The sequence below is a fragment of the Nannobrachium achirus genome (assembly GCF_963921795.1).
Source record: "Nannobrachium achirus genome assembly, chromosome: 20".
In the NCBI taxonomy this organism is placed as follows: domain Eukaryota; kingdom Metazoa; phylum Chordata; class Actinopteri; order Myctophiformes; family Myctophidae; genus Nannobrachium; species Nannobrachium achirus.
This window is the reverse complement of record NC_137827.1, coordinates 50,772,021-50,796,826: the sequence shown is the minus strand read 5'-3', so window position 1 is coordinate 50,796,826 and position 24,806 is coordinate 50,772,021. Positions and strand designations below refer to the sequence as shown.

General features: G+C 45.2%; 1 protein-coding gene and 1 long non-coding RNA gene across 2 annotated transcripts in view; both read left to right on the top strand.

The window, feature by feature from the left end:
* Nucleotides 1-24,806, top strand: part of LOC308306375 — a 388,228-nt gene that overhangs the window by 99,703 nt on the left and 263,719 nt on the right. The gene's annotated exons all lie outside the window — the stretch shown is intronic.
* The window catches only part of LOC308305464 (protein jagged-2-like), a gene marked incomplete at both ends in the record, with an annotated part of 95,420 nt that overhangs the window by 35,138 nt on the left and 35,476 nt on the right, over nucleotides 1-24,806 (top strand). Inside the window, 3 exons of the mRNA XM_080750260.1 lie at nucleotides 1,296-1,356; nucleotides 16,684-16,938; nucleotides 17,904-17,964. Coding sequence (XP_080606386.1) covers nucleotides 1,296-1,356; nucleotides 16,684-16,938; nucleotides 17,904-17,964 — 377 coding nt within the window. The remainder of the gene's footprint in view (nucleotides 1-1,295; nucleotides 1,357-16,683; nucleotides 16,939-17,903; nucleotides 17,965-24,806) is intronic.

The window sequence follows — 24,806 nt, the reverse complement described above, 5'->3', positions numbered from 1 at the left end:
GTTTCTGTTTTTGTAGTGTGTTGAGTGTCTTGAGAGAGTGACTAAAAGTCCACAAGGGCATACCTGAGTATCTGTGGCAAAGTGTTTGTGTATGTACTGTATGTGTGCGTGCGTTTGCATGCGCGTGTTTGTGTGTGTGTGTGTGTGGTGCGCCTGGGAAAGCGTGACTGCGTCTGTGTGGGTGGGAGAGCATAATGGAGATTATTTGCGTGTCCAAGAGAACCAGAGATTGTGTGTTTGTGTTTGCAAGGGTGGCATAGCTACGTTTCTATGACTGTGTGTGTGTCACTTTTTATTAGCTTGTAGATCTGCTTTTTTTTGAAAAATCATGAAAATTTGTGTAAATCTTTAAATATACTGTATATATATTTTTTAAAACAAACTTTTGTAAATCTTTGCTTCTTGGGGAGCGGGGTCATTGGAACAAAATATTTTGAGATGAGGGTCAGCAGTGAAATACATATTATTTCTAGGGGTTCTTGACATTAAAAATGTTGAGCACCGGGCACCCGCTGGCCTACTGGTCCAGGTGCATACCACATAGCGAGTTTCTAAATTCTAGGAGAGCTAAGGCAAGGAGCGCTCGTTTTCACCAGCGTCGGCAGGTTAGCTACTCAGCGTCTGTTTTACTGAGGTTAAGGTTAGGGTTAGGGTTAGGGTTAGGGTTAGGGTTAGAGTTCGGGTTAGGGTTAGGGTTAGGGTTAGAGTTGGGGTTAGGTTCAGGAATGGTTAAGGATAGGTTCAGGTTTTGGTGCACCGGTCGCGGTCCAAGTGACTACAATGGAGCGCTCCCTATCTCCGGTTCAGCCAATCACAAGCTTCAAAAATGAGTCCGGGGCGTGGTTTTGCCTTAGCTCTCCTAGAATTTAGAAACTCGCTACCACATAGGCTTTGTGTTCGATTCCCGTACCCGACCAAATGTGGGAGTGTCACTCCCCATCTCTCACCCCGTTTCCTGTCAATAAAGTCATAAAAGCCCAAAAACATATCTTTAAAAAAAAAAAAAAAAGTTTGAGCACCACTGATCATAGAAACATAAGATTTTCAGAAAACCGTTAGCATTTAGAAGACATTTCTAGGTATTTTTCTGGCCTAAATGGGTTGATAAAGTGATTTTTCTTTTCATTCAAGATCTGTCTGTGTCTCTTCCTATGTGTGCTTTATGTGCACGGCAATACCGTGCGTCTCTGTGCTGTTGCGCGTGTGTCTGTTTGTATACCGTGTTTGTCTTTATGAGTGTGAAGTTCTGTGAACCGTGATGATAACCTCCGTTGTCTCGTCTCTCTCTCTTCCAGCGGGAGTACACGCTGATAGTGGAAGCATGGGATTGGGACAACAGCACTCACAACACCAACGGTAAGTCCCCTCCATCGCCCACTCCTCTTTGTGTTCACCCACGTGTGCAAGCTGGGAAGGAAAGGAACCAGTGGAATTAGGACTAGAGCCTGACTGATAACAAATCTCTGGGTCCGATCGTGATTTGTCCTCATAGACTTTGTCTAAGACAGATTTTGTCCAAAACGTTTCTAATGAATTGGAAAGGCTTTTGTTTTTATTAAATGACGAATTGCGATGCAACATGTTGTGGTGGGACTTGATAGCGCTTAAATATACTTGGGTGAACCTCTTGGCTGAGTGGTTAGGACGCGTACTGTACCACATAGGCTCTAATGCCTGACAGAAAGTCCCTGGTTCGACTCCACTCTAAATGTTACTGATTGGTGTGTTTACTGTTAGAAAGAGGAGTTTGAATCACTTGGAGATTATTCAGAGATGAGTCAAACAGATTTTTGAAAAGAGAAGAGGCTTCAGAGTGCAAAAGTAGTTTTATATGTCGGGGGAGATTTAAGAGAGACATTGCCTGGGCAATGCTCAACCCTGGAGCCATGTTCCATTCCAAAGTAAGGGTGAACGCCGGGTGAAAATGCCAAACCACCACCATAAGTCATAGAAGTCTTCCTGAGAACAGGGCTGATATGTTGGGTGTTTAGAGTTAGGCTTGCCAGGATTCCATGATCTCAAACAGTTATTATTTACCTGAATTTCGGTAGAAGAGGATTGCTCAACACCAGGGGTGTCGCACCAAATTCTGGGCCCTGGGTACAAGGATTCACTGCGGTCCACCCATGAATGTTCTTCATAAGGGGGAGGGGGTTTAACCCATTTAGACTGGGAAGTGGGAACGCATTATTACGCCATATTTTGTGCTTTAACTGTTGAAAAATAGCAGATATACAAGCTTGTAGAGCTGCTATTTTTGAAAAATCGTGAAAAAGTCTTTGAATATTTCAAATTCTTCTAAGGTCTTTTGAAAAAAAATCTGTTTCTGTCAGTGTGGTGCTCAAACCTTTTCATGTGAAGGACCCCCAAAATGATATGTATTTGGCCACGGACTATATTTAAAGATTTTGCACACATTTTCACAACTTTTCAAACTTTTCAAAGCTCACAGCGCGGCACTCAGTGCCGCGCTGTGAGCTTGTAGATCTGCTTTTTTTCAATAGATAAAGTAGCCCTAGTAACTCAGTCCCACTTTTCCCCCCCTTGTGATGCCTGTGCTAAACACACATTCACAACTGAGACTGTATGCTTAGCCCTCTACTGTTAGTCACTGAGCAGCTGTGCAACCCATGCCTTGCTCAAAGGCTAAATAATTTGAACCACTTTAGCCCTATTTTATATATTTATATGATGACAGTGTAGCGTAATATTTATTTGAGAAAACCGCTGAAAAGGACTACAAGTTAATGCTTAACTGTGGAATTCCCCAAATCGAAAGTGTTCAAGTTAAATTAAAACTGAGTGATTAACTTTCATCCCATGGGCATATAATGGGCAAATTTTGTAAAATTCTTTCAACGTGACACTGTGTTAAAAAGGTGGACCGTCCACTCCTTGTTGTATTTAGTCCTCGTACAAACGGACGGTAGGACAGCTGGCAATGAGACCGTGGACCGCCGTGAGACGGTGAGATGGGGGACTGGAGTGAGACACGCACCAGAGGAAGTCCAATATGGTTGTAGAGCAGGGGTTTTCAAAGTGGGTGACGGGGCACCCTGGGGTGCCGCGACGGCAGTCCAGGGGTGCCACGAGATCATTTGATAATATTTGGAATTTATTTGGACACTTTTATTTGGAAGAAATATTTAGTATCATTTTAAACTTGATGTATAAAGTTATTTTCAGTCAGTTCTAACTAAAATGGCTATTATCTCAACGTTTTCTTCGCAACATAATCACTAAAATATCGTCACTGTCAGGCAGAAACCCCTGTCGCGCAAAACTAGTGAAAACAGCCGATCTACAAGCACACAACGCCTCGCATCGCGAGGCGTTGTGTGCTTGTAGATCGGTTGTTTTCACTAGTTTAGTACATTTTATAGATGATAAATACAAAAACAAAGGTTTTGGACATACAAGGTCAACCAACAACGACGATATTCTATACATTTAAGGTGCTGGGAGTGAAAATTATAATGTAGGGGTGCCTCGGATTAAAAAAATATTCATAGGGTGCCCTGAGACAAAAAGGTTTGGGAACCCCTGTTGTAGAGGAAATGGAAGTGTGTAATCACTGTACGCATCCATGGACACATACTCCAACCATTCAGGCCACCACCGCCCCCCAATCATCCACTTAACACCACTTTTTATACCACTCTTCATTATATTAAACATGAAGCAATATGATCATTGATTGTTGTATGAAATCCATCCTGTGCCATTCTGCAGGGATGGGAAAACTAAACATAAAAAACACCTTTATGCTCCTCCCTCCACCGACCGACGAGCCAGGTACACCCGATTCCCACTCTATTCATGAGAACGGCTTTAATGAAAAGTGACTAATTATCCCCAGAGGGATCACAGGAGAGGAGGAGTAAGGGAGCCATGGATTAGTTGTTGGCCCTGGCCTGCTTGCTTGGCCGCCTCCTTGCGCTGCACACGGACGTCACACCAAATTCTTGGCCCTGGGTACAAGGATTCATTGAGGGCCCCCCATGAATGTTAACTATTGAAAAATAGCAGATATACAAGCTCACAGCGCGGCACCGAGTGCCGCGCTGCGAGCTTGTAGATCTGCTATTTTTGAAAAATCGTGAAAATGTGTGCCAAGAAACCTATATGTTTCCATGTCAGTGATGCTCAAACTCTTTCATGTGAAGGACCCCCAAAATGATATAAATTTGGCCACGGACCCCCATCTCAAAATATTTAGTTCCAGGGACCTCCCCGGAAGCAAAATTTGAGTTACAAATGTTCGCTTAAAAAATACATATTCAAAGATTTGCACACATTTTCACGACTTTTCAAAAAATAGCAGATCTACAAGCTCGCAAGCGCGCTTGTATATCTGCTATTTTTCAAATAGCTAAAGTTACTATAAGGCCCCTCCACCTTGGGCCCTGGTAACTCAGTCCCACTTTCCTACCCCTTGTGACGCCCCTGCGGAGATGTTTGGTACACAGCTGTATCCTGTTTGTACACGCTCCCCTCAGCAGCGAGGTTCCTCCGTACGCCGCGGTGCTCTTCCCCAAAGTGCTGCCGGGAGGAAGTAAAGGTTAATTGAGGAATGTAATCTATGTGTGATGACACAAAGCGGGACCTCTCTCTGCTGAGGTGTTTGCTTGTTTGAAAAAGTCGAGTGCCTTTTAATTATTTGGAGCTAAGTGCCGATCTGTGGTTGAGGCTAAGGCGCCTGGGTGAATTAAGCTAGCTGGAGAACGGCTCAGTTGACTGACTGAATGACTGGCTAGCTGGTTGACTGCTGACTTTTAACAGCTAATTGACTGACTGCCTAGATGGCTGGCTAACTGACTGACTAACTCAGTGGTTCTCAACCTGTGGGTCGGGACCTCCAGGGGGGTATTTTGGGGGGTCCCCAGATGATTAACTTAATGTGCAACATTGTTTTCTCACTCAACTGTAAACAAACCAACATAAAGTTTAAGTGTATAGAGGGTATCTGCACATTTCTAAAATGACAATTTAAGGACTTTTGAATGCCTCTAACATGACAAATTAAACATTGGCCAAATTGTTAAATATTAGAGGCAGAAATTGTGAAAATAGAACCGTGTTATACAAAATGTAATGCCTCAACTCTTAGTGCTCGTCAGGGTGGGGGGTCCCCAGTTAAAATATGATTATTTTGGGGGTCGCAGCCTGAAAAGGTTGAGGACCACTGAACTAATTGACTGACTGCCTCGATGGCTGGCTAACTGACTGACTAACTAACTCAGATTGACTGAATAGCTGGATGACTGGCTGACTGACTCAGAGATCGACTGAATCGCTTGCGGTGTGGTGGTTGAATGACCTGACGGATGCACAGACTGGCTGACTGACTCACAGAGTGTCTGAGGGGCTGGCTGGCTGGCTGACTGACACACGCTGACTGTGTGACCAAGGGAGCGGTGCGTGTCAATCCCAATGGCTTAGTTGATGTTCAGTTCACTTTCCTCTCCATGTTTTCGCTTCTTCAGTGGATGCTGTAATTCAATTTACATTTTCTTTTTAAAGATATTCTTTGGGGCTTTTTATGCCTTTATTGATAAGTATACAGTAGGTTGACAGGAAACGGGGAGAGAGATGGGGGTTGGTGACACGCAGCAAAGTTAGTCAGGATCGGGACTCGAACCCGCGACACGCCATCAGGCAGGATTACTAGCTTAGGTGCTTGGACCACTATGCCAGTGGCCCATGCTTTTTCAGCAGGCTTTTCTCTCGCTGGCTTTATACATGTATATACAGTATATACTGTCTATATTCTGTTCTTTTGGTTGTCAGTCTACCTGTCCTTCTTTTTTTGAATTTTTATTATTATTATAATTTTTATCCCACGATTTAGCGACAATTTCCTAAGCTGTCCTGGGCTCTGCTCTCCCTCTGCTGCACCTGGGAATGCATGAGTAGTCCAGGTTGCTTCTTTTCAGTTTTCACCTGACAGGGGGGATTTCCCCGGTTTGGATGTAGCGCGTGGAAGGAACACATTATTCCAACCAGTTCCTTTCCCCTCCATCAGGCACCCCGGCTGGCCAGGGGGAGGCAGTATAGAGACCAGGATTACTCTATGTTTTTGTGAGGGTATCTACCCTAGTAGACACAGGGAGAACATGCAAACTATACACAGAATACCTGTCCTTCTTTTGAACGAGGTATCAATCAATCCTCTCTCTCCCTCACTCTCCCTCTCTCTCTCGACTGGTAGGGGGTACTCCCAGAAATGGTGATAGAACAATGTGTTCGGGACGCAGTGCTGCTGCGTAGCCTGTGTGTGCGGCGTGTGCTGTGCAACATGTTAGTTGGGTGGAGGCCAGCTGGGGTTGGGTTTAGCGGTTGTATCTGATAGCGGTGATAGCTCTGTGTCAGCCACTGACCTGTGAACACACACACACTGTGTCCGTGTCACTCATTCTCACTAATCCTCCAAAACGCAGCGTCGTTGTTGTAACAGCGCTTCCTGCTGCGCTGCAGGGGTTGCTGATGAGTGGCAGGTTCACATCCCTGCTGGGGCTGTGTAGGGCCAGAACAGCCAGACACTCCCGAGGGGAGAGAGTCTGGGACCAGGCCATAGACCAGGGGTTTACAAAGTGGGTGACGGGGCACCCTGGGGTGCCGCGGCGGCAGTCCAGGGGTGCCGCGAGTCGCGAGATCATTTGATAATATTTGGAATTTATCTGGACACTTGAAAAAATATTTAGTATCATTTTAAACTTGAAGTACAAAGTTATTTTCAGTCAGTTCTAACCAAAATGGCTATTATCTCAATGTTCCTCGCAACATAATCACTAAAATATCGTAACTGTCGGGCAGAAACCTCTATCGCACAAAACTAGTGAAAACAGACGATCTACAAGCACACAACGCCTCGCATCGCGAGGCGTTGTGTGCTTGTAGATCGGCTGTTTTCACTAGTTTAGTAAATTTTATAGATGACAAATGCAAAACGAACGGTTTTGGACATACAAGGTTTCCACCCGATAACGACGATATGCTATAAATATAAGGTGCTGGGAGTGAAAATTATAATGTAGGGTTGCCTCGGAAAAGTTTGGGAACCCCTGCCATAGACAACTCATTACGATGACTCACTTTGATTGTTAGATTCCTTTACCCAGTCAGTAGCCATCAGCGCATCAAAACATCTTCGGCAGAACAGCAAATACGTCTTTCCCAGATAGATATTCCAAAAGTGCATCCTGTTGTTCTGAGATGCTGTTGATTTCAGATAACTTCGCTTAATGCAGCTTTTATTTGCGATTTGTGAACTCGCTTCGGGCATGGTGGCTGCCATGTTTGTTTTCAAAATGTGAGAGGTGCAGCAGCAGCTCGACCAATTAGGAGCGGTGTGCATGTGCTCCAAATGCAGCCATTCGATTGGAAATTAGACTTGTAATAAGACCTATGGGAGACTCCGGGTCAAATCCAGAGTGTGAATTTAACCCTGAGGGTGCAAAATTACCGCCCGTTCAGCTCCATTCGGTGCAGTTGCAGAGTTACAAATGGATAAAATATCACTCAGTATTTATATATTTTTTAAGATATTTTTGGGGTATTTTTCTGCCTTTATTGACACTCAGTATTTTGCTGTGTGAGATGGATCGTGTTCATCGCTCTCTCTCCTCCATCTCTCCCCTCTTTCTCTCTTTCCATTTCTCCACTGTTTCACTCTCTCTTCTCTCTCTATGCCTCTGTCTCTCTCTCCCTCCTTTGCTCACCCCTGTCTCTTTTTTTCTTATTTCAGGATCTCTTCCTATCGCCTCCCTCTCTTACTCTCTCATCCTTTTCTTATTACACCACCCAGTTCTCTTTTACTCTCCTCCAATGCCCCCCCCCCTTATATCTTATGTCCTCTCCATCTATCTTCCCCCTTTCCCTCTCAGCTTCCACTGTCTCTTCACTCCCTCTGTTTCTCTCCCTGTGCATCTCTCTCAATCATCCTGCCTCTCTCTGTCTGTCTCTCTCTCTCTCTCTCTGCCCCCCCCCCCCCCCCCCCCGCCCCCAGGGCCTGTCAGACAGTTAGGGACACTAACTATATTAAGCACTGTGAGCACATGGGTTCGTTAAGGCATTAATTTAGGCAGCGCGGCTTCTATTTGGGTTTAGAGATCTTTTTTTTCTCAATTAGCGTTAGCCCCAGCTGTCAGTTATACGGGGCGGCTACCGAATGCCACTTAATTATCATGGAACATGCACTACTGTGACCGTCTGATAGAAAGGAGTTAAATGAATCGGAACACTCAGGATCTCAGGTATATACCTATATATAAACCGCTCAGAATCACTTAACTCCTTTACGGGTCCATTTGATCCAGTTGATGACATGGATGAATGGATGGATGTTGTAGATGGATGGATATATTGTGAGGAACAGACAGACAGACAGACAGACAGACAGACAGACAGACAGACAGACAGACAGACAGACAGACAGACAGACAGAGTCACAAAGTTCAGAGGTTGTTATATTCCATTCCACTGTTGCTACGTGGCAAAGTGTGTTAATTTAACCCTGGAAGTGTCAAATAAGCGAGCGTCAGCTAAAAAAAATTGTATGGCCTGGAATTATTTTAACCATTATTTTATGCTTTAACTATAAAAAAATAGCAGATCTACCAGCTCACGAGCTGGTAGATCTGTGTTGTAGATCTGCTATTTTTGAAAAAATCTTCAGATTCTATAAATGTCTTCTAAACAGGGAGATAAATGGGGAGAGACACAGCAAATCTGGCGGGCTCGGGAATCAAACTAGCGACCCGCTGCAGCCAGGCTGCACAAAGTAGGCCAGCGGGCGCCCCCTAAACCCTTCTTCTAAATCAGTGGTTCTCAAACTTTTTCATGCCAAGGACCCCCAAAATGACATGTATTTGCCAGTGGACCCCCATCTCAAAATATGTTGTTCCAGGGACCCACCCAGAAGCAAATATTTGAGTTACAAATCTTCGCTTTAAAAGAGATATATTCAAAGATTTGGCAAAAATGACACGATTTTTCAAAAATACTAGATCTACAAGCTCGCTAAGCTTGTATATCTGCTTTTCAATAGCCAAAGTATAAAGTAATTCCAGATTTTAATGGGTTGAAAGGGGGAAGGGGGTGGAGTTGAAAGTAACAATATGTACTCATTTAGGGCCTTGTAGTAGGATCAGTCCTGGGCAGCGGGTTGGCGAGGCCCCAGGAAAAAGAGGCTCTCTGTCCAGAGGAGCTGGTTGTGCTTCAGGAAGCCCCTGTGTGTTTAAAAAACAAAACAGAAAAAACGCTTAGAGAAAAAAGGAGGCCAGCGCTATTGTTGGCTCGTCGGTGAGGAGGAGGAGGAGGTGGCGCGTCTACAGGGGCAGGGCCGCTCTCACCTCAATCACGTATCCCATATCCACACCACAGCGGTTTAAAAGGTGTGCATCTTGACTGGTGCCCATGTGGGAAACGTGGACTCACTGTGCAGGCATACAGCAGATGACACAGTGCATTCAAAACTCACTAACTGGCCGAAATATGCCGAATACATGCTGGAAACACAACACAAGTAAAAACAGAATAGTGTTAATGTATCATACTATTTTATACTTAGCCATTCAAATTGGGTACTTGTACCCTAGGAGTACGCAGGGGTAATGGTAGATGAGAACAAATTGAAAATGGGAATATTTATTTTAGTGTTATGGTAAATGATAAAAGATTGACAGACTTTGTGTGAACCTGCTCATCTGAAAATTGTCAAACCAAATTACATCAATGCCTTGGACTAGTACAGCTGTTATTGAATAGAAAGCAATGTTTGTTTGACATTGTGCCGTTTTATTTTGAACATATTTGGCCTGGGAACTGGACTTTTGACGTACATTTTTCTAAGCAAAATGCCGTAGTCAGGGGAAGGGGGTACTCGGCTTCAGAAATCAGTATAAGAGGGTAATGCAGCCAAAGCAGTTTGAGAACCACTGACTTAGACGATCTATCTACAATCTGATCAGCCGATCATTAGATCTGCTGCTATTTTGAAAACCTCCTATCGTGCCAAAAATATGGAGGGACACACGGGTTAATGTGATTAAATGGTAACATGGGTGGCTGAACGGCCTACATGTTACAGCTGAGCAGGTCTACAGACACAGTAAAAGCTTTTTAGAAATGGCAGTGATGTAAGTGTCCCCTAATGCCCAGATCACACGGTCACATCCATGACAGAGGTGTGTCACAAATCAATGCAGGACCTGCTGTTCTGCCTCGCATCTTCTGCGTGTCTGCAACTGAGAAAAAACGTCACATCTTGACCGTATCTGTCTGTCTGTATGTACGGGTAACGCTTGTCTTTTTTGTTGATTGACTCTCATGCTCTGACGTCACGCTCTGAGATCACTGTGATGTCAGGGGAACCCAAATCCCTTTTATGGGTGTCTCTCTCCATTCAGACATGTCGCCACTCCGAAATTGACTTCTTATTGTCGGAGTGGCGACACTTCCATAGAGGTTAAGTTTAGGGTTAGGGTTAGAGAGAGGGAGTTAGTGTCGGAATGGAGACATGTAGGAAAGGAGACATTTCGGAGTGGCGGGGTGTAACCCCCTTTTATGTCCATATATGGAGATCCCTGTGATGCCAGGGGAACCAAATCCATTTTATGCCCATATATGGAGATATGGAGATCCCTGTAATGCCAGGGGAACCAAATCCCTTTTATGTCCATAAATGGAGATCCCTGTGATGCCAGCGTAACCAAATCCCTTTTATGCCCATATATGGAGATCCCTGATGTCATCAATATTAAGCCCATATCTGTGAATATCTATGGGTACCAGGAGTCTCCATATATAGGTAACTGGTCCGATATACATCACTGGCCAGATGGCCAAGAGTCAGACATGGCGCAACCTCACTTTTCGGCCTTAGGCATCTTACTGGTACTTAGTTGCCTGCCTGCCTCACACACCAGAAATTGCAGATCTACAAGCTTACAGTGCAGGCGTGCCGTGTTACGCTTTGAGCTTGTAAATCAGTGTTTTTAGTGCGCAACACGGTGCACATCCAAGTGCAAAAAAGACGTTTTCCGTTGCAGGCTTCCAACAGGACAACGGCACGAATTGGCCCGGGTTTGTTTGTTTGCAACACCTTAACAGGTCTGAAAAAGAGGAAGCACGCGGCGCCGCCCGCTATCAAACCCCCAAAACCAAAATAACTGTTTATGATTTACGTTACGAATAATAAAAAGGGAGAGAATGACTCACACACCATAAAAGGCTGGCAGGTTATGAAAGCACCTGGACCAAGGTGCCGTTTGAACGGCGCCGAGCTCCCCCTCTGCCAACAAGCAGTTCATCGATCATGGCAGCTTCGCTGTTGTGGCAACAGCCTGGATCGGCTTCTGACAGAAGTTGTAGCGGACGACCACTCGGTGTGAACGTGGCGGTGGCAGTAGGATCGTGTATCAAGTGAATCATCTGTCTCTTTTTATATTTGAACAGTTTAGCGTATTATTTGTTCTCGTCAACGTGTCATAGACTGAGGTGTTTTAGTTGACGCTCTCACTCAGGGGGAATGTGAGATCAGTGGGATTCAGATGTCTCCATCACCAGCGGTATGTAAGTCAGACTTATAGCAGTTAAGTGCACGCTGGCACATTTTGAGCTTGTAGAACATCTAAAGCAGAGGTTTTCAAGGTTTTCAGGTCAAGGACCCCTTAGTTGAGAGAGAAATGAAGCAGGGAGTGGGACCCCATAACCTTTTCATAGATTCCATAGTTTCATTGCTTGACAGCAAGACCATCAGTGTATTTTGGATTCATGACAATTTGTGTTTTCAGATATTTAACCACCTGCACCGTCAATACTTAATAAACTTGACCTTTCACTCTGTACTTAGTCTGCTCTTTTCCCCCTCTACACCAAAGCTCTTTGCCAAAAATAGCCGATCTACAAGCTCACAACATCTTGCAGTGTTGTGAGCTTGTAGATCAGCTATTTTTGGCTAAAGTTCTCAGAATATGGACAGTAGGGTTCAAGTGGTTAATATAAAAAAGGAGAAAAAAACTTTGTATCACTCAAAAATTTGGAGGACCCCCTGTAGTAACTCTGAGGGCCCCCTAGGGCTCCTCAGTTGAAGACCCCTGATCTAAAGTATAAATCAGAGCTCCTTGAATAGACGAAACGGGCCTAATACAGCACAGTGATACACTACAGCCAGCGCACTTAAAATGTGGGCCATAACGGTCTTTTTTTGGAACACGGATACTGTAGACTATTATATCACTCTTGACTTGGTCAAATACTTGAAAATCTGAAGCCCCCTCGATGATTTATGTAAGGCAGTTTTGCCCCCCCTCCCTCTCTCTCTCTATCTCTCTCTCTCTCTCTCTCTCTCTCTATCTCTCTCTCTCTCTCTCTCTCTCTCTCTCTCTCTCTCTCTCTCTCTCTCTCTCTCTCTCTCTCTCCCTCCCTCCCTCTATCTCTCTCTCTCCTCTGTCGTCTGCTCTCCCTGGTAACAACAGCTCTCTTTGAGAGCCTCCTTCAGCAGAGAGAGGGAGAGAAGAGAGAGAGAGAGAGCACATGATTGGACTATATTTTTATATCTAATTGCTGGAAATGAACAGCAGTGAGTGAGTGCTTTGCTGTTCAGGTGGTGTGTGTGTGTGTGGGGAGGGGCGGCGGTGTGTAAACTTTTCAGAGACGGACTAAATAAGGACAGCGTGAGAATACGTTTCTAAACGTATCGACTGTTTTTATGCTACCTGGTAGTAAAGGTTTTATGGATGCTCTTAAAAGGTGGTGTCAGGCGCTTTACAGCTGGGCAACTCAGGGTTTCGTCGTGTTAGTCAAACAAAAGGATGTAAGCAATTAGCTCAAACTTTTATTTATATTGTTTTCCAATAACGAAATGGAGACAATATGCGCTTCATTATTTCCTGCCTAAAGTGTCTGTTTTGCATTCTGTACATACTGTAAGTTCAGCAATTTTAACAACATATTACACCTACCTTTTATTACACCAACACATATTTGGAAGAGGTTATCGTGTTGATATTGTGATCAGGGAATCTATTCTACACACAGCACTCTACAGTTGCCGGGCTGCAATCTGGTAGTCTGGTTGCAAATCCATCCACGAGGTGAATGAATGTGAGGAGTGAAGACGCTTAACCAATGCATTATATCATGGGTCTTCAACAGGGTGTCTGGGACTCCTAGGGGGTCCTCGGAGTTACTACAGGGGGTCCTCCAAATCTTTGTGAGATAGAAGCTTTTTTTTCTCCTCCTTTTTATATTAACCACTTGAACCCTAGTGTCCATATTCTGAGAACTTTAGCCAAAAAATAGCAAGTCTACAAGCTCACAACGCCTCGCGCTGCGAGGCGTTGTGAGCTTGTAGATCGGCTATTTTTGGCAAAGAGGTTTGGAGTTGAGGGGGAAAAGAGCAGAATAAGTACAGAGTGAAAGGTCAGGTTTATTAAGTATTGACGGTTCAAGTGGTTAAATATCTGAAAACATAAATTGACATGACTCCAAAATACACTGATGATTGTGCTGTCAAACGATGAAACGAATTGGATTCTATGAAAAGGTTGCTTTATATTCGTGCAGGTGCACAGTAAAACCCTCACTGTTAATTAATCAACTTGTAACTCTCATGAGTCAAACGAATACTCAGGATTTTACTGTGTATTTCCAGGCAATGCCACTGCAGTCGCACGGCAAAGTGAAGCCAGGAAATCAAGTCTTCAGCTGGTCTTTAAAATTTAAAGCGTAACAGTAAACCCTTCTTAGGAGAGAGAGAGGTTGTAAGCGTGAGTTTTGGGCTGATCCTCCTGTCCTGTCCCCTTCCCACTATGCCACTGCCACTGTCCATCAGCGTTGATTTTATTCATAGTCTTTTGAATACAATTTCATTTAGTTTTAAGCACATTTTAGTCATTTGAAAAGTTGTAGTTGTGGTCTAGTTTTAGTCGAATAAATATAAGATTTTAGTCGACTAAATCTACTGTTGCTTTTGTCTGCAAAAATGTATTTTGGCGGGCCCTGATGGAGTCGTAAAGACTGATTTTACACTTGGTTGCATGCTGAAAATAACGCTCTACAAGCTTGCGTTGTGAGCTTGTAGATCGGCTATTTTCAGAGTGCAACACCCGAGGCGACCAAACATGAAATGACTTGTCTTTTGGTTCTACTGGATCTCTTTTACACTAGTCCCTCCCTCTCTTAGTCCAGATTTTTATTTATTGACAAAATCGTCAACATATTGAGTCATCATAGCTTAGTTTTTATTTAGATCTTATTTTGTTTTCGTCAGCGAAACATTTCATCATAGTTTTAGTCGACGAAAGCAACACTTGCCTGCCATCCGTGCCATCATGCCCAGGCCGTGTCACAGCTGTTCTGCTTGGTGGTCGGGACGAGGGATGGGACGATAATCGTTATTATCGTTTATCGTGATAAAAAAACACTCACAATAATCGTATATATTGTGGAGATTTACATTTATCGTGAAATTATCCTCCGTAATGCACTGGGATCAATTCACCTTTTATTTTGGGGTTCTTTTGATTATCGCGATAATATCATAAATTAAAAAAAAGTTTTTTGATCACAATAATCGTGACATGAAATTTTCATATGGTCCCATCCCTTGTTGGGGACGCGGCAGCACAGCCTGCCTGCTGGGTCACGGTGCTTCTGTTCCTTGAGAACAAGCTAAAGGCCCTTTCCTATGTCGCCCTTCCTCCTCTGTTCCCCGTCTCTTATTATTTCCGCCCTGGCTCCGAAGGAGTCGGGACTGGATATCCTGAGCCAAGCGGGGAGGGGAGGGGAGGTTGCAGACCGAGCCGGCCAGAAAAGGCCGTTTCACAACAAAGCAGGAAAACCTGAAAAAAGCGTCGGAGGGGTTATCAAGGCCTCGCAGACCCCGGCTCCTTCGCCCTCTGTTTGTGTGTTCGGCTTGTTTTCCTTTTGCTTCTGCCCGCTTTTTTTCTTTTCCTTTCTTTTTCCTCCTCCTCCCGTTTGCTGCTTGGAAGAACAGAGTGGATCGTGACCTTTATCCGAACCCCCTCCTCTCTGATCTCGGAGGCCATCAACGCCTCTCTCTATGTTTTCTGCTCTGTCTGCTGTCCAGTCTCGCTGACCAGCAGGTAGCTGGGTCACATCCCCTGTCGGGGATGTTTTAGATAATAAAAAAGGCTATACCGACAACAATAAGTGATGTACAGTCTAGTGCCTTGCACTTGCAGTGCCATGATGGTGTATTCTATTATTATGGAAAGCTGTGAGGCGAATCTATCCCCCACATGCACTCGTTGACCATGATGTGCTCACAATGAACACAGCAATGTGTTGCACCCAGAGCTGATGTATTCTGTGCTGTTATGCTTATTAATTGGTGATCAGCCATATCACCAGCGTGGTGATATGGATCCCAAACATATGAATGTAATATGTATCCCAAATGTACAGTATGTACTGTAAGATGATATAATAATAATAAGGAAACAATATATAATACATACTTTTCCCCCGCAATGTATTATCATTCTGATTTTCCCGGGTCCACTCCAAAATTATTGTTTTGTTAACCATGTTGCATCTCTTTTCGTTGCCCTCCTCCTGGCCCCCAAACTGTGGAATAAACTCCCTGTTGCACTTAGAACAGCAGACTCACTCCCTAGCTTCCGCCGTGGCCTACGCTCAATGACCATACATGTTTTTAGATAGCATTGTTTATCTGTTCTTACTTTGTTCTTATAAAGTGTTTTATTGAATAGGTGCTTGGTGGTATACCTATGTTCTCCATAGATTACTATTGCTGTGCATTTGATGTATTGATGTTGATTTACTGTATTTATTGTTAGTTAGTTAACTATGAAAACCGGCACATCTTGTCCAGTATCTCTGTCACACCTGACACTGTGGAACGGTCCACTTTGGTAAGGTCTATGGGTTTGCCGCTCTGACGTCATGCTCTGACGTCACCTTGATGTCAGGGGAACCACACTAACAGAATCCCTTTTATGTCCGTATATGGAGTTCCCTGATGTCATCAATATTAAGCCCATATCTAACAGGACTTCATATGGGGATGCCCATATATGGAGGCCACATACCACACTAACAGAATCCATATATGGCCAAGACAGCCCATATCGGAGTGGCTGGTTCTACAGACATATCTATGTATGGGCATAAAAGGGATTGTATGTATGATGTCAGATGTCATAGACGTCATAGTACTTTGACATGTTTGGGCTCTCACAGCATATCTCCATATACATTACATAGATCTCCATATATGGGTACCAGGGGTCTCCATATTGGATAACTGGTCCGATATACATCACTGGCCAGATGGCCAAGACATGGCACAACGAGGTCGCTTGTTGCCCTGAGGCGTCTTACTAGTGTATTACCTTGCTTATTGTAAGTCACTCTGGATTTAGCGTCTGCTAAATGCCTAAATTGTAAATTGAAAGGTACCTTTTTCCTCGCTTGGAGGCAGTTTCCACTGCTTCCACATCAGTTTTGCCAAATGCATTAGTGTTGCCTTGTGGACATGACTCGGGGAGATAAGGAACCTCTGAGGTGTTGTGACGTGGATAATTTCACGATAAATTTAAATCTCCACAATACGATTATCGCAAGTGATAAACGACAATAACGATTATCGTCCCATCCCTAATGGTGTCTCCTCTCTCCTGTTTCTGGTCACAGACGAGGACCTGCTGATCGCACGCAGCATCCGCCGAGGGATGATCACGCCGGGCGAGGAGCGCCAGACGGGACAGTACAAGACGCCGTCCGTCCGCTTCGAGTACAGCATCCGCGTGCGCTGCGACGAGAACTACTACGGCAGCAAGTGCAACAAGGTGTGCCGGCCGCGCGACGACTACTTCGGCCACTACGTCTGCGACCAGCTGGGCAACCAGGGCTGCATGGAGGGCTGGACCGGTCCCAACTGCAAGAACGGTGAGAAGCGCTCCAACAAACTGGCTTGTTTTTTTCAAGCTGCGGGTCACACTCGTAACCCATCAGTAGGTCATAGGTTTGGGCCAGGTGGTTCGCAGGATGGCCAGAAGATACCCTTTTTTCCCTTCCTTACAACCGTAGAGAAAAGAATGCCTGCCATTTTTAGGCAGGCTATGTTAAATTTATTTCAAAATTCAAATACAATTCCATGCACTGTTTTTTACTTATATGTATATCGTCACTGTCGGGCAAAAACCTTGTATCTCCAAGTTTCAAATTTGTACGTTTTTTTATGTAAATTAAAGATCTTCTTCATCAAACACGCTAGTGAAAATAGCAGATATACAAATGCTTTTAGATCGGCTATTTTCACTAGTTTAGATGATTAAAATGATAAATACAAAATGATCGGTTTTGGACATACAAGGTTTCCACCAGACAACGACAATATATATTTCGTATACATAAATACATTTTATATATTGCAATAGTAATTTGTGGTTTTCACCAAATCCCAAGGCTCCCCTGGACAGCATTCGATTTCGAAAATGTGTCTTAACCGACACACAACCACCGCTTACACGTTACTTTAGTCAAACGGAGACGCTCGCCAATGACATCCTCAGCTAGCCATTAGCCATTGTTTGCTGTTTGAGGTGGCACCGCGACAAAATAAATGATGTTTTGTCTGTTGAGGAAATATGGGAAATGGGAGTTTAATGATGATGTGACTACTACTGCACAGTAAAACCAATGTGTTTTTCTTCCTTTTTTTCATGATGCATAGCCTGCCGTAGTGGTGTGTCATGAGATGAGATGTTAAAAAAGATATGGTCAGAAATATGCGGAGTATTACATTTTGACCTGCGTCTATGCATAGCTGCAGTGAAAACCCACCTCATAACACCCACTGACTCTCTCTCTCTCTCTCTCTCTCTCTCTCTCTCTCTCTCTCTCTCTCTTAGCCATCTGTAAGCAGGGCTGCAGCCTGGTCCATGGGAGATGTGATCAACCAGGGGAGTGCAAGTGAGTCCTTTCTCTCGCCTACTGGTGATGCCTACCTAGTATAACCATGAACCTGGTAGTCATGTCAAGTGCTCTCTCTCACACACACACACACACACACACGCACACACACACACACACACACACACACACACACACACACACACACACACACACACACACGCGCCTCCCCACCCCATCTCACACATTTCACTCTGATCCAGAATGCTATTGTTCTACTTCCTGTTCTAAAGCCTGTCTATGGGAGAGAGAGAGAGAGAGAAAGAAAGAAATGTTTTTGCACTCTGTTTCCTTTCCTCTACCCCCTCTCTCTTTCTCCTACTCCTACTCTTTCTACCCCTCCATCCTCTACTAACACACTTTCTTTCCGTCTCTCCGACACTTCCTCGCTCCGCTACCCTCGTCTTCCTCCGTGTTTGTCTGGGATTTAGCTTGGAAGGTTCCCAGCAGAGAATGCAGACCTCCATTCCAGCGGCGTCAGTTCAGCAAAAAGCTAAGGTATGGCAACATGAATTCGCGCGTGCAAGACACCGGTCATGTTGCCATACCTTAGCAAACAGGCATGATGAATTCATTTTAAGAAGTACATTTAATTTCCCTCCCTGTAGTTGAGGTATGGCCGCTACCATACCTTTGCCATACCCAATAGACGCCTCTGCTCCATCCCGTGTTGACCTCTGCTCACCTAAAAAACAGTAGCGCTTTCATAAAGGAGTCGCTTTTATTACCGGGAATAATCACTGCCGTACTGTTATCACATGTGTTCACTATGATTACGGCAGATGACTTGGAAAGCGGTGTTATTTTAAAAGCCCGGTGTTATTTTATGCGTCCTTTCCAACTACATTTAGACATCCGGGGGAAATGCAGTTAGTGTGGCAGTACCAAGAAACACGGCACCGATACGGAAAAAAGAGATGAGACGGTTAGGAGTGACAAATAATACTCCTAACTGTACGCATGTCCCCTCTGGTACTCGGGACTGCCCGGAATTAGCGTGCTCAAGGAGCTGTTAACAGGGGTAGATATATGTGTAGTCAAAGTGCACTAACAGTAAATTAACAGCTATAAATATAGTCCCAAGTGCTCGTGGACAATCTTTCCCCGGTAGTTTGCAGTGGAAACGAACAGTCAGATCCACAGTGGATGGTGAGAAATATACAATCTGTTAACGGTACGTGGCCTACAGTGTTGTAGTGGGGGGGGCACGCGTGGGCACGGCGTGCCCACACTTCTCTCACGTCGCGTGCACGCGCATTGACGCGCGTGCACAAGTGATGCGCGTGCCGGCAGGCTGGCTGCTGGTCCGTGTCATCAAGTACCTACAGTACCGCAGACAGAGTGCAGAAGCCAGGCAGAGCAGATCGTCCACCGATTGGTTGTAATATCGCCATGACAACCACCAACCAGCAAGCTGACTGCCCCTTCGGGCTATGGGATAAGACTCACTGACCAACCAACCAACCACTACGCAGTGTCTGTGACTCTGTAGTTTACTTCTTCAAACTTTAAGCGGTTCGTAGCCTGCAGCAGTTTGTTTGTTTGTTTGTTGTGAATTTTTGTTACCTTGGATTATCTACCCAAGTATTATACCAGCACTGTCTGTACAACGGCAACATGGTGCTACGTGCTACACGTGAGTAAATAAACATGTCTTATTCTTATTGGAGGGCTGGTTAGGTAAGACATAATGCCTATATTAACTATTATATTAAGCCTAAAACGGTTCTGTTATGCCGCCGTGCATTAACCATGTGAATTGTGAAATATCTCTTGTGAAAAGTCTATAGGAAATATTGATATTATATTACAGGTCGTTCTGACCCAGCAATTGGTTGAAATAGGCTCGCCTGCCGTGCTGAAATGAGCATGATTGACACAGCAGATGGTAATAGAATATTTGAGAATGGATTAATGAATTGGAAATATAAGTTGTGCAGCTATTTTGCATGGTTTAGCTGATGATCTGGTCATCAAATTATTGGTTGAGTGAGAACCGCTGGTCTATATAAACTTGTTGCACTATAGCATTGACTGCTATGGTCACTTTTGATTTGGACACTGTACTATTTTAAGTTTAAAGTCATTCGATTGAAAGTTATTGCTCTACATGCGAGCATCTCGCTGCGGCCGTTTTGTTAGGCGACAGACAGGGAGTGCACAGAATGTTAGAGAGGCATGGGCTGAAGGGCCTTTTGGTGGACAATTCTGTTGATAAAGTTAAGGGCTCCAGCCCCCTTTGCTGTATGTGCGCACGTGCCTGGCGGCAGCGCATCACATTACAGACTGATCATTTCAATCCCACCGTTTCTTTGCAAAAACACATTTCTTTTAGACAACATTTGTATTCTTCTTTCTCCTAGTTTTATTGTTTTTAATGTGTAAATATGGCACTTTATTATGGGGAAAAACGGGTGTATTTTCCTTTTTTAAATCGTTAAAATAGCGCATTTTTGAACAAATTTCGTCACGCGATGCGCGTGCACATTGGCGCGCGTGCACGAATGTGCGTGCACGCGCGTAGCGTCGGTGCGTGCCCACACTTCCAAATTTAGCACTACAACACTGGTGGCCTAGTCTGGAATATATGACCCGGCGTCCAGGCAACACCGGAAATAAGTGGTGACCCATAGGCTAGCGCAGTGTTTCTCAACCTTTTTTCTGCATGGGCACACTTTTCATGTCCCAAGAATCCATGGGCACACCAACATAATACGGGGGTGTAAATATCGTCACTGTCGGGAAGAAACCTTGTATCTCCAAGTTACAAATGTGTACGTTTCTTCGCAAAGTAAAGCCCTGCTTCATCATACAAGGCTGTCGCACAACAGCAGTGAAAACAGCAGATCTACAAGCACACAACGCCTCGCACCGCGAGGCGTTGTGTGCTTGTAGATCAGCTTGTAGATCAGCTTGTAGATCAGCTTGTAGATCAGCTGTTTAAATCATTTTTAAAATGATAAATACAATACTGGCTTTCAAGCAGTTTCAAGGGGCACACTTGACCCTTCTCAGGGGCACACCAAAGGTCCCCAGGCACAGTGGTTGAGAAACACTGGGCTAGCGAACAGCGTAACAAAAACAAAAACATAGCTCGGGATACTGGTTGGTCATCTAAGTGTCGACAGACCATACACTGTAAAATCATCAGTGTTGATTATCCATTTGCTACTCGGAGCAAGTACAAATGTTACAATTAAACGGAAACTCTGTGCTGCAGTAGAATGGTAGCATGACTCTTTAGTGGTCTAACAAGCACGTGTGTTTGTCTACACTCGCATACAAACATTGTGGCCAGACGCAATGTTATGCATTTGAATCGGAATCATAAGACCAGTCCAGTGTTGCATGTTATTCCTCTGTCCTGGCTCTGTCTGTCTGTCTTGTCTCTCTATATCATGTCTGCTGTCTTGTAGACATTACTGGGTGGGGACTTTAGGTTGAGGAAAACAGGTTTGATTCAGCTTAAGATCCCATGAAATAAAAATAACACACATATGCACGCACGCACATGCACCCATACACACACGCACGCACGCACGCACGCACGCACGCACGCACGCACGCACGCACGCACGCACGCACGCACGCACGCACACACACACACACACACACACACACGCACACACACACACACACACACACACACACACACACACACACACACACACACACAGACACAGACGAAACCTGCTGACGGTTGTGGTAAATGGCCGGAGGATTGGAAGGCAGATGGAATGTGTCTCAACATGTGATCTATTACGGATCCATCTTTATCAGAAACACACTACTCTGAGAGGGAGGGAGAGAGAGAGAGAGAGAGTGAGGTGGGGGAGCACTGAATAGAAAAAGAATAAAGTAGTGGGCGAAAGTATGAGACTTGGATAGAGAGAGAGAATGAGGGTGAGTGCGAGGGAGTGAGAGAGAGAGAGAGAGAGAGACACACAGCAAGAGAGGGAGAGAGGAGAAGGGAGGTTGCAAGTGGGAGAGAGCAAGAAAGAAGAGAAAGAGAGAGAGATAGAGTCGAAGAAATAAGCGAATTCACTATGAGTGAAAGGAATAAAAAAAACATTCCTGGCTTAGGGTACCTAAAAAAAAGGTTGCATGTTTGGTATCTGGTTTACACGCGCGCACACAGGCACGCACGCGCGCGCAGAGCATTCACAAACCTACGCTCCCTCATGTGACACCACTAAAAAGATGTATCCAGGCAACAGCCAGGCTCCCTCCGACCGGCAGGGTTTGGGCGCGAGGTTCTCCCGTAAATAATTCAACAGCGGTCTGCGTCTATGTGTGAGTGGACACTGGTTCCACCACCTCCTCACACAGCTCCTCCACCAACACCACTCTTCCTCCACCACCTCCTCTGCACCTCCTCTGCAAGGCCTCGCGTCGTGCACTCGTAGATCGGCTATTTTCACTGTGGAGGTTATGCGCAAAGTGAATGGCAAATCGAGTGGCAAAGTGAGTGGCAAATTGAGTTTAACGCAATCAAATATGACTTTTCTGTTTGGACGTATGGGCTGTCAACACCAGAAAGTAGTTTCTTTTGCCACTGAGTAGGCGTTCCCGCATAACTTCCGGGTATGTTGATGATGTCACATGCATACCCTCTATTTTAACTCGTTTTCTAAAATAACAACAACAAATGTAAGGTTTTGGACACGATACAAGGTTTCCACCCGACAACAACGACGTGCTCAGAGTTAAACCAACACTGAGGGTTGTACAGTGTAACAGACAGACTCGAGGAGAGAGAGAGAGAGAGAGAGAGAGAGAGAGAGAGAGAGAGAGAGAGAGAGAGAGAGAGAGAGAGAGAGAGAGAGAGAGAGAGAGAGAGAGAGAGAGGGAGTGCAAGCCTAAGGAAATAACACATCGAGGAACGGAAAAGCCAAGGCAGAGCAAAGTAGTAAGTATAACAGTAGGGTCTGCGGTCTCCTCTGCCGTCTGTCTGCAGGCCCACACTGTGGCCAGACAGACTGTCCGTGCTCCTACCACGGCATGCCGGGGCAGCATGTTAACCGCGCCGCACCGCAGTGTTTGGATACAATAACGCTCGCAGCCGCTCGCACAATACACACAAACCACTGTGTGCTGTCACACTCTCTGCAGCGTGCCCGGGATTGATATGTCAATCGAGCTTGTGTCGGCGCGTGCGAGCGCGCGCGCGTCGTGTTATTCAAGAAGCGTGGTCGATTGTGTGTCCCCGCTGCTGCTGCTGCTGCTGTCCTGAAAGCCACCAGTTGACTTGAAATGGCTTCTGTTTAAATTTGTTCCACTAGGGTTGAATGGAGGGATTCTGTTTCCGTTTCGTTTCTGCTGCGTGGGTCAGATTTGTGTTACTAAATTGCACTGAATTCAACCACTTTTCATCTTGGCGTGCCTGTGTTGGGCATGCGTTAAAGGCGATAAGTAAAAACACAGCAACAATGGCATATCTACAAGTTGTGAGTTGTGAGCTTGTGGGTCGGCTATTTTAAGTATTCGTGTTATGGCGAAGTACATGGGGCTTAAGTGGGTAATAAACACACATTACATTAAAATGCTATAGCCTAACTGGTCATTCATGTTCTATTTCAAATTTGATATGAATGTGTATTCTAGTTGTTTTTCATTGTAGCGTTCAAAACTAAGGCCCTTTCGCAGTTGCATGGACAGCTACAGTACGTCGACAATAGTCAAGCTTAGCCGGCTAGCTGGCCGCTATAAAAACTAATTTATTTTCATCTTTCTTGATAAAGCCTGCTTAGGCCATTTTCACTGAAGCTGTGTGTCATCCAACCTGCAGACTGTAACTCTTTTATAACCCTGTTTCCTGTGTGTTCCTGTGTGGGGGGGGGGGAAAAGCAAGCTATCAGCTGTAAAACTACTTCAGCTTGGCGCCTCCAGTCTACAACCGTGCAGCACACGAGAGCACCCCAGCAGTGCTGTATATCACCACCGCTAAGAGTAGACTTCTGTTTGGGTGGCGGCCATTTTGAAGTGTGCGTGTGTGTGTCTCAGCAAAGGAGGAGGGGGGGGGGGTATTGGCTCCTAAAATAGCCCCCGACAGAGAAATGACAGGACAGGTGGGGCAAGGTTACCACTGGCCTTGAAATAACAGAGTGCTGCCATAAACCAACTGATTAGCTAACCCCTAACCGGCTGCCCTAACGGCCCTCGGCCCCCAAGACCCTCTTGGCCCCTTGGCCCCACGGCCTGCTCTCCCCGGGGGCGCCTGCTTCCAGGCAGCCCCTCTCGCCATTCCAACGAGGTCCTCCTCTTCCTCCCCAGCCGGTTCCACGTTTAGACACGTCCCCCACGGCAGAGGAAGAGCTCTGACACTCGGGCACACACGCACAGTAGAACGGCATGCACACACAATGCGTAAGTGGAATACGCTGTACTCACTTAAGCACATTGATGCATGCATGCAAGTAATAGTGACACACATAGCACAGATGCGCGCACGCAGACACGCAGGCATGTTGGGTACAGGCGAGGACGGACACACGCACGCACGCACGCACACGCACACACACTCAGGAATGTCCCCTGGCACCCTGTCCTAAGATTAGGAGCTGCAGAGGGGGGGTAATTCACCTTGATGAAGACGTTCTGTCTAGAGCCAAAGCGAGTTACTGTCACCGTTGTGACATTTGACTGTGACATTTGAAGTCGCAACTTCCCCAAATTGTGCGAAGTGCATCATGTGAATGAATCATTACCCCTAACATTTTAAAGAGGTGGTGCCGTAGTTTTGTACTTTTTTCTGTTTTGTATGTGTCTATGGAGTTAACATTACTCTAATAGACCCCCAGGTGTGGTTAGAATGTTGTCTTCCCTGTGTATTTGTGGTTGCT